The 10505-nt window shown below is 41.8% G+C and overlaps 1 protein-coding gene across 1 annotated transcript; it reads right to left on the minus strand.

The window, feature by feature from the left end:
* Positions 1-1223: 1223 nt before the first annotated feature.
* On the minus strand, positions 1224-9582 carry LOC116540500 (cancer/testis antigen family 45 member A10-like). The gene is made up of 5 exons (XM_032264015.1): positions 9504-9582; positions 5330-5504; positions 3150-3395; positions 2651-2744; positions 1224-1447 (listed from the first exon to the last, which is right to left on the minus strand). The coding sequence occupies exons 2-5, from the start codon at positions 5496-5498 to the stop codon at positions 1348-1350; spliced, it is 609 nt and encodes a 202-aa protein (XP_032119906.1). The 5' UTR covers positions 5499-5504; positions 9504-9582; the 3' UTR covers positions 1224-1347.
* Positions 9583-10505: the final 923 nt, after the last annotated feature.

Raw genomic sequence — 10505 nt, forward strand, 5'->3', positions numbered from 1 at the left:
CAGAGACCAACACTGATTCCCCAATATGGCACCATGTCCCAGAGTGATCAGCTTCCAGGTGGCACTGTGATTACTTGGGTCTGCTTCCACAATTGAAGGAGCATCACTTTGATCTTGCTCAAATAGACACTTCTTCTGGATATGGATTTTCATTCCTACCCATGGCACTTCAAGAAAACCAACACTGTGGTATTAGGAAAGGCTGTATCCACCATCGTGGTATCCCACACTGCACCAGTTTTAAACTTTACAGGAAATGAATATGGCAATGAGATCATGCTAATGGATTACACAAGTCTCCTGATGTTCTTCACCATCCTGAAGTGTCTGGCTCAATAGTACAGTGAAATGATCTTTTAAAGCCTGAGTTGTAGTAATGCCTTCCTGGCAGTGCTTTTGGGGCTTGGCTGACAATCTAGGAGGTGGCAATGCTGTATCGCAGCATCAAGTATATGAAACTATTTTTCCCATAGCTACATCTATGTCCTCAAGAATGAAGGAGGCAATATGCAGGCCTCTCACTGTTACTCCTGGGTATCTAGTAGCAAAATTTTGCTTCTTGTGTTCAAAAACCAAACTTTGCTCTCAAGAAGCAAACTCTTGGCTCTGCTGGACTAGAGGTCTTAGTTACAAATTGAGAAATTTTTTCAACAGGGGAATCAAAAATGATTCTATTGAAATGAAAGTTGTGTCTACAAGGTGACCACTTTGAACTCTTCATTCATCTGAACCAAGAGACTGGCTTGAGGGGATCCACTACTGGCTCGGCTGATGGAAAGTGAAAAAAAAAAAAAAAAGGATATTGGGTTCCTACTATGCCAGGGACTAAGGAACACTATGCCTGATATATCTAGAGAGCTTCTTAGTACTCCTGTGTTTTATGATTGGAGTTAATGAAAAATTAAAGCAACCCCATCTAGGCAGGACATCTAATGGTTCAGACTCTTCAGTAATGAAGGTTTGAGTCATCCTGCCAGGCCAAGCACCATGACCAGCTGACATGCTTTCCCCAGGGCAAAGGGGATGAGAAATGAGTAGTGAAAGAAGGCAGTTATAAATACCAGCTACAACAATGTGGGCAGCTGCAGAAACCATGACTGTAATAGTATTTACCTAATGGGTTAACAGTATCTGCCAGCACAGGAGGGAAAAAAAAATCAATCGACAAACAAGTTATCCTTTCAAATGAAATGCTTAGGGAAAAAGACCAACTTTTACTAACAGAAATTTCTTAGCCTCTGGAAGGCCATCTTATTCACTAACACACGCTAGAAGGCTTCAGCAATATCCTGCTCCATTGTAGAAAACAGCAATCTGATCCTCTTTTCTCCTCAATCATTAAAGAGATTATGCATTTAGGGTGTGAGGTTCTTTCTTGTACAAGTACCCCCAAATCATTTCTTCCAGTTTCTTCTCAAGGTTCTGAATTAAGTCTCCTCTCATATACCTGAAAAGAAAGAGACATGTCATTAACCAAAAGATAAAATAACCTATGCTGTAGAAAGTACTGTGGGAGATAGAAGGATGAAGTAACAGTCAGCATAGAGACAGAAATGCATTTGCATGGTAAGAGGTAGTCCAGCCAGGCAACAACAAATGCTGGCGAGGGTGTGGAGAAAAGGGAACCTTCACACACCGTTGGTGGGAATATAAATTACTACAACAACTATGAAGAAGAGTTTGGAGGTTCCTCGAAAACCTGAAAATGGAGCTATCATATGATCCAGTAATTCCACTGCTGGGTATACTCCCAAGAGAAAGGAAGACAGTATACCGAAGAGATAACTGCACTCCCGTGTTTGTTGCAGCACCGTCCACAGTAGCCAAGATTTGGAAGCAACCCAAGTGTTCACCAACAGATGACTGGATAAGGAAAATGTGGTACATATGCACAACAGAGTACTATTCAGCCATAAAAAAAAATGAGATTCAGTCTTGCACAACAAAACGGATGGAACTGAAGGTCATTATGTTAAGTGGAATAAGCCAGGCACAAAAAGACAAACCGCATGTTCTCACTTATTGGTGGGAGCAAAAATTTTAAACAACTGAACTAATGGAGATAGAGAGTAGAATGACAGTTACCGGAGGCTGGGAAGGTTAGTGGGGGTGGGGGGAAGTGCAGATGATTAATACGTACAAAAATGGAATGAGTAAGATGTAGTATGTGATAGCATGACAGGGTGACTATAGTCAGTAATAATTTAATTATACATTAAAAATAATAAGAGTATAATTGGGTTACCTGTAACACAAAAGATAAATGCTTAAGGTGATAGATACCCCATTTACTTTGATGTTTATTACACATTGTTGTCTGTATCACAATGTCTCATATACCCCAGAAATATGTGCATCTGCTATGTACCTACACAAATTTCTTAAAAAGAGGTAATCTAGCAAATATAAAGGCTGCCAACTGAGGGACAATGCCCTCCTCAGACTATGGTGAGAATGGAAATCTCCATAGGCTTGGAAGGATGAGTTAGATTCAGATAACATTAACCTAAGTAACTGTGGAGACAGCCATAACTATAAGTGAGGGCCACAGTGAGAAACTCAAGGCAGGGGCCGTTCCCCCACGCTCACCACCAGTACTGTGTTGGGCCCAAGTGCTTAAAGAAATTGGACAGTTCCTATCTCTACCCACCTTGCTGCTTCCTTGATGATGGATTCAAAAAATTGTTTCTTGACTTCTATAGGTCCTTGCAGTCCATCAAGCAGCTTGAAGATTTTTTCATATACTGAGGATGTTTAAAAAAAAAAAAACTTTAGTATTATCAAATATAAAGAAGAACAGAAGTGAGTCTTGGTTAATCTATACCTCAGCAATCATGCCTCACAGGCTAAAATGTTTTAAATGCTTAAATCAAGATAACTGCACATACAAAACCTAAATAATAAAAAGGCACCTGTACAAACATGCAAATGAAACTCTTTTAACCACACCCAAGTAAGAAAAGAAAAAGAAAAGGTGTACTGTATTTTAGTCAAAGAAAAGAGGAACCACTGTAAATTATGTGCAAACTCAACTCTGGCAAAGAATTAGCCTCAACAGGTAACATGGATAGCTTCTTTATCATAGAAAGAGAGACTTCCTCTAGTTTTTTTTTTTTTTTTTTTTAAGTAGACAATCTTATACTACTTACTTTGTCCAAAGTGTTGAATTTCCTTCACTAACTGACATTTTATATCAGCATTAATTTTTTCTTGGCTTTCTGAAGAGAGGAGTATTTCTGTGACTTTTAGGTCATCTCCAGAGAAATTGCTGGTAATGATTCCTCCTACAGTTGCATTTCGACCACGTTTCTGCATCAGTCCATCTTTGCTGAAGCCAGTGAACTCATCGATCTGATAAAATTGGCTGGGTGGAATACCGTCTCCTGACTTAAGCTCTGGTGAAACAGATTTTGACAAAAAGCCATCAGTTGGAGTTTCACCACGTTCTTTACCCTCCACATAGACATCATGAATGACAGATCTGGAAACCAAACTGAGAAGTTGAGCTGTGGGATATGTGTGTTTCATCACACCTCTGGGTACATCTATGTGCTCCTCAGTTTCTGGGGCATTATTTATTTCATAGATGGGAGGATATACCAGGGGAAAATCCCAGACCTGACGAATTGAGGCTGGGACACATAAAACGATAAAACCATCTCTTGGTTTCTAGCTCTATAAATACATATGGAAACCAAGTAAGACAGTATAACTCTAACAAATATTCACAGGTCCCTGGTAGTCAACTGTTGGTGTCAGCTTGTTATGCTTTATAAGTTGAAAGCAGCAAGTCTCACTTGATATCATGATTTCTCAAATTCACATACAACCCACCATACTTTACTCAACTGGAAGCCAGACAACTTGGATACATCACAACCTGCCTCCTCTCTATATCAAATATATTCTGAGAAAATGGAGGCGGCCATTAGTGCTGAAAGTTCTATATGCGCTCCATCACCAAACATCTCTTTTAGTGTATGATCTTCCTCATCCTTCTTTTCTGTGTCAGAAAAGTGACTTTCTTTTCACTCCAGGTCTGACACCTCTTTCATTTATTCATTGTCTGTGACAGTAGCATGCCAGGAGCTGGGGATCAGCAGCAAGCAGCCCAGAGAGCAACATTCCCTGCCCTTGTGGAGCTCACATCTTCACGCGACAGTCAGACAGTGTGTGCACAATGAGCAAATGAAACAAACAGCGTTGGGCTGGTGTTGGGGAAGCCGTCCACAGGCCTGTGGGAGACAGCAGCAGAGGGAGTCACAGGAGCTACCACTGGTTGGGCAGGGCCTGCTGAGGAGGTGACCTTGGGCGGCGATTGGAGGAAAAAGTGGGGCAGTCTGTGCAGAGGCAGAGGGGGATTTCCAGGCTGCAGTGAGGCCAAGGGTAGGGGCTGGAATGGGGATGGACCGAGCACTACAGGGTAAAGGATAGAGGCAGAGAGAGCCAGGAGATGGATGGGACCCGTGTTAGGAGAGGACGACAGAGGTTAGGCCATGCAAAACCTCACAGACTAAAGCTAGTTCACGGTCGGTTCTGAGTGCTTAGGAGAATTAAGGATGGGTTTTCAAGAGCGACATGGCATGATGTGATTTACATGCCAACATGATGACCTGGCTGCAGGTTTGGAGGGTGTGTGTTAGATGGGGACAATAATGGGAGACATGGAGACATCACAGTAGCTCAGTGATTCATCATGGCAGAGTAGAATGGAAGGAGAGAGAGATATGCTAGGGTTCAGAAATTTTTCACAGTATTTACAGAAGAGAAGAAAAAGAAAGGTAGAAAAAAAGAATGATAGGAGTCAGGTGCAGTGGCTCATGCCTGTAATCCCAGCACTTTGGGAGGCTGAGGTGGGTGGATCACCTGACAGGAGAAGTTCAAGACCAGCCTGGCCGATATGGCAAAACCCCATTCTATTAAAATCACAAAAATTAGCTGGGCCTGGTGGCTGGTGCCTGTAATTCCAGCTACTCAAAGGCTGAGGCAGGAGAATCACTTGAACCCAGGAGATGGAGGTTTCAGTGAGCTGATATCACCCCACTTCACTCCAGTCTGGCCAAGTAAAACTCCATCTCAAAAGAAAAAAACGATAGGGATTCACCAATGAGGACAAGAAATTAAAAAAAAAAAGATTGAAGAAAATGGAAATCCTAGAAAGTTTCCATGAAGAAGCATGTGAACAACTGTGAAATGCTGCTGTGAAATTAATGGCCATGTCAGGTGAAACTGTTCACCTTGACAAGGGCAGTTTCTCTGGAGAGGAACAGGCAGGAGGCCAACTGCACTGGACACAGCATGAAGAGGAGGTAAGGACAGACTGACTTACTCTTTTCTTTGGACATGGCAGAGCCTCCAGTAAGTCCATCTCCTGCTCCTTGTTTCCTTGCCAACAGGGCCATCTTCTGCCTTTTCTGATAAGAAGGACTATCAGATTCCCTGGGACGTTTAAATATGGTTTCAGGATCACCAGCCACTTTCTCTGTTTTATCGGTCATTGTTTCCTTGAAAAACATCAATGAACATATTCAAAAATAATAAAAATCTATCAATCAAAAATGGCACACAGTTCTGCATATGTGTATACAACCAAGACTTTGAATCATTGATTTCACTTTTAATCATGAGCCAAGATTTACGAAGTCTCAACAAACACTCTGTTCTCAGTAAAAGGAATCTATATTAATGAACACTAAGTAAAAAAGGAAGAAAGATGGTACAACCAAAATCAATCAGAATGCCTGTGGAATAAGCAGCTCTTATCAACCAAAAGTAGATAAAAATATTATTACCTCTTTGAAGATGTACAAACCAATCTGTATTCACCCTTGTTAGGAAAAATAGTTCCTGTTCTTTGTCCTCATTTTAGGAGATTGATACAAACCTGATAACAAAATCTGACAAGGACATTAGAAGAAAGAAAAACTACAAGATCAAGCCAAACTACAAGCCAAGATCACCCCTGAACTTACACACAAAAATTCCAAACTAAAGGTGAGCAACTAAAATGCCATAGTACTTAAAAAGGACATACATCAGCCATAGTGGAGAATATTGCAGAAAGGCAACATTGATTTAACATTTGAAAATCAACAAATGTAATGCACCACATTAACAACAACAACAGCAGAAAAAAAAACAGGGAAACACTACATGATCATTTTCATACATGGGTCAATGTTTAAAGTCCATTCGTGATTAAAAACTATCAGCAACTTAGGAAAAAGGGCTACTTTCCTATTCTGGCTAGCATATGTACAGAAAAAATAGTAAATGCCATACTTCATAGTGAAATGTCAGTATTTTCTCCCCGAGTTTGAAAACAAGACAAAGATGTCCACTATCCATTCAACAATTTACTGGAGATTCTAACAATTGCAGTAGCATCAGGAAACTATAGTAGGTTTAAAATTTGGAAAGAAATAAAACTGTCATTATTCATGGATGACATTGTTCTGTACATAGAAAACGTAAAGGAATAAAATCATTGTGATTAATAAGCAAACTTAGTCAAGTTAGTAGATATAATAAAAACCACTGGTATTTCTGTATAATTAATAACAACAAATAATCAGAATATGAGATTTCAAATGCTACTAAAAACAGTACCAAAATCATCAAATACTTAGGAATAAATCAAATCAAGATGTATCAGGGTACTACACAAAAAATATAAAACATCACTGAGAGAAATTCAAGGCTGCAGTAAATGGAGAAAAATATTCTTGCCATGCATTGGAAGACATTATTAAGAGGCATTATTGTTAATTCTCTCAGAAAGATCATAGGAATCATATTTAAAACTCCACCATGTTAACAAAATGTTTTCTGAAAATTGACAAGCAGATCATTTTTAAGTATATGCAAATTAAAGATTTGGAAAAGCCATGACAACCTTTAAGGAAAAGAACTAAGTTGGCAGATATGTACTACCAAATATGAAATTTACTATAAGGGTAGAGTAATAAAAACAGTGAGGTATCGGAGTAATGACAGGCAAATACACCAAAGGAAGAGGACACAGAGGCCAGAAAGAATCTGGAAATACAAAATACAGAAGAGCTGTAAATCACTGTGGAAAGGACAGTGCTTCTAATAAACGCACTTGATAAATGCAGGGAAAATACAAACCTTGATTCTTACCTCTTCCCACTCCACAAAACTTTTTAAAGATGGATAGACAATCTAGAAAACACTTAAGATATTGTCTTAACAAGTATAGAATAGGAAAAGATGTTTTTAATGAAGATAAGAAAGCCCTAACTAAAAAGAATGAATTGTTTAATTAGACAAAATTAAATGGAAAATTTCTGTTCCTCAAAAGAGAATGAAAAAGCAAAGCTTGTTTGTAGATTATATATTATGTAGCATATAGTACAGGTCATATATAAAAATATATATTAATTACACACACATACATATACATATGTATTTATATATACATATATATATATTTATATATACATTTGTTGCCAGATATATATAAAGGATGAGTTCATGTCCTTTGCAGGGACATAGATGAAGCTGGAAACCATCATTCTCAGCAAGCTAACACAGGAACAGAAAACCAAACACCACACGTTCCCACTCATAAGTAGGAGTTGAATAAGAGAACACATGGACACAGGGAGGGGAACATCACACACTGGGGCCTGTAGGGGGGTGGGGGGCTTGGGGAGGCATAGCATTAGAAGAAATATCTAAGGTAGATGATGGTTTGATAGGTGCAGCAAACCATCAAGGCACGTGTATACCTATGAAACAAACCTGCACGTTCTGCACATGTATCCCAGAATTTAAAGTATAATAATAATAATAAAGAATATTATTGTCATGGCATTGGGTGAGGCAAAGATGTTTCTTAAAATAATGAAAAGCACTAGACATAAATAATTCACAGATTAATAAAATTAGGAGGATGTGTTCATCTAAAACACATTATTGAGATCGTGTAAAAACAAAACAGATTTATGGAAGATACAAAAATTGTACATATATTTTTATATATGTACATATATGCCTGTGTGCATGTGTGTATAACTGAAATCCAGAATATATGTAAACTACAAATCCATTTTTAAATTACAAACATCTCAGTAAAAGCTGGGGGAAAAGACCTGAAAAGGAACTTTATAGATGACATAGTTAAATGACCAATAAACACATTAAAAGGTGCTCAAAAAAAATAAATAAATAGCTGGGCATGGTGGCTCTGCACTCCAGCCTGGACAACAGGGGATACCCCATCTCAAAACACAAACAAAAATCAATAAATAAAAACTTTTAAAAAGAGGTGCTTAATCTCATTAATCAGCAGAGAAATGCAAGTGTAGACATAAGAAGAGATCACTGCACACCCATCAGAGTGGCTGGAATGAAAGCCTAACTGTACAGCGAGTGTGTGAATGTGGCACAGCTGGAACCTTCAACTATTTCTGGACTCCAATTCCCACACAGATACCTGAGGCCGTGGCTGAAAAGTCAAACAGTACCCCGGGAAGAGCTCCTCCAGGACTGAGAACCAACCGAGGAAAAGCACCCCAAACCGGAGCAAGATAGAGCTCACAAGGTCAGATGGCCTCCCTCATGGCTGACACAGAGCTCCCCAAGTCCCACCGAAGACTTAGAGAATACGAGGAACAGCACCCCACTCCCCCGCAGCACCAGGAGACAGCACCCACGGATAATAATTTAAAAACCCAGCACAAAGACAAAGCATCAGGTAGGCGTCCCCATCGGGGATAAATAGGTCCAAAGAAAGGCCAACACATACTAGCTGAGAGTCAGCAACATCCAAGGACAAATGTGCCCCACGGCCGACATCAGCACCCAACGAAGAGTCCCTTGCGGGCTGAGATAAAGCCCGCGACAGAGAGTGACCTCACAGGGCGGTAATCATGTGTCCGCGGAATAGCCACCCCGACCCCAGCCCCGAACACAGACAGAGTCCCTAAGGCAGAGTCCCCCCGCAGGGTCGTGGCCTAGCGGGGAAGAAACACCGCCACACCCGAAGCTGACACAGGCGACCAGGGTAGGGTCCCCACCCTTGGGTTCAGGTCATTGCAGCAGGAAAAGTCCCTCGCATCACCGAGAGGGAGTACCCAAGAAAAGCTCCCCAGCCCCACAACATAACCGAGACGGGGTGCCCAAGGAAAAGACTCCCGACGGCTGACACAGGCGCCCACGGTGGTGTCCCCAGAGCGGAGCCACATGGCCCAGGAAGCCCACAGCACACACTCGACGTAGAACACCCTAGAAAAGACGCTTTCCTAGGACAAAGGACACTTTCCAGGGCGAAATTAAAGCATCCAGGGAAAAACTGCCCCCCTCACAGTCCTGATGTCCTGACCTTGCCCGAGAAGCAGAGGCGTCGCCTCCCAAAATGGCAGTGAAATTGTTGTGACGCCTCCCCCCAGTTGAACTTTCTAGAAAAGTGTCCCTGGGAGTTGTGGGAAATCTGCCCCCAGGGCACCTGGGATTGATGAGCATGGGACGCGTCTCACCGGAAGCACAGATCCCGTAGTGCCTAAGGGAGATGGAAGGAAGGGAAGCTGCCGGCCACCGCGTGCCCTGCAGAACCCGAACACTGGGAACCTGTTGGGGACGCCAGAGTCCAGAGAAGAAGCCTCGTAAACCAGCAGGACCAAGGGCGCCAGCCCAGAGAACAGGAAGCGCAGCCTTACCCTCACTGACTCTGGCGCCCTCTCCAGGCGACCTTCCGTGACAAGTGCACAGCCACATAAGCAGAGGAATGCAGAACCTTCTGACACAGCGAGATGAAATCACCTGGGTAACACAGCGAGACTCTGGCTCTCCATAGCAGCCAAGCAACCAAAGAAATAGAAAAGAAAGAAAAAGAAAGAAAGAGAGAGAGAGAGAGGAAAGAAAGAAAGAGAGAGAGAGAGGAAGGAAAGGAAAGAAAGAGGAAGGAAGGAGGGAGGGAGGGAAGGAAGGGAGGGAGGGAGGGAAGGAGGAAGAGACACAAAAATTAAGCAGGGCGTGGTGGCACGCGCCTGTAATCTGAGCTACTGGGGAAGCTGAGGCAGGAGAATCGCTTGAACCTGGGAGGCAGAGTTTGCAGTGAGTCCAGATCGTTCCACTGCACTCCAGCCTGGGTGACAAAGCTAGACTTTGTCTAAAAATTTTAAAAAATAAAATAAAAAAATAAATAAGGTCAACCTCTATTTGTTAACATTATTGTTGCTATTGTTATTGTTAACTGATAAGAAAAAGGAGGGCTTGGTGCTGGCTCACAACCCTAATCCCAGCACTTTGGGAGGCCAAGGTGGGTGGATTCCTTGAGTTCAGAAGTTCAAGAGCAGCCTGGGCAGCATGGTGAAACCCTGTCTCTACACAAAATACAAAAATTAGCTGAGCGTGTACCTGTGGCCCCAGCTACTTGGGAGGCTTGAGACCAGGAGGTTTAGACTGCATTGAGCCTTGATCGCACCACTGCACTTCAGCCTGGATGACAGACTGAGACTGCCTAAAAACAAAAAGAACAA

Source organism: Sapajus apella, unplaced genomic scaffold (genome assembly GCF_009761245.1).
Source record: "Sapajus apella isolate SASKATOON/1434 unplaced genomic scaffold, GSC_monkey_1.0 scaffold141, whole genome shotgun sequence".
Taxonomy (NCBI): domain Eukaryota; kingdom Metazoa; phylum Chordata; class Mammalia; order Primates; family Cebidae; genus Sapajus; species Sapajus apella.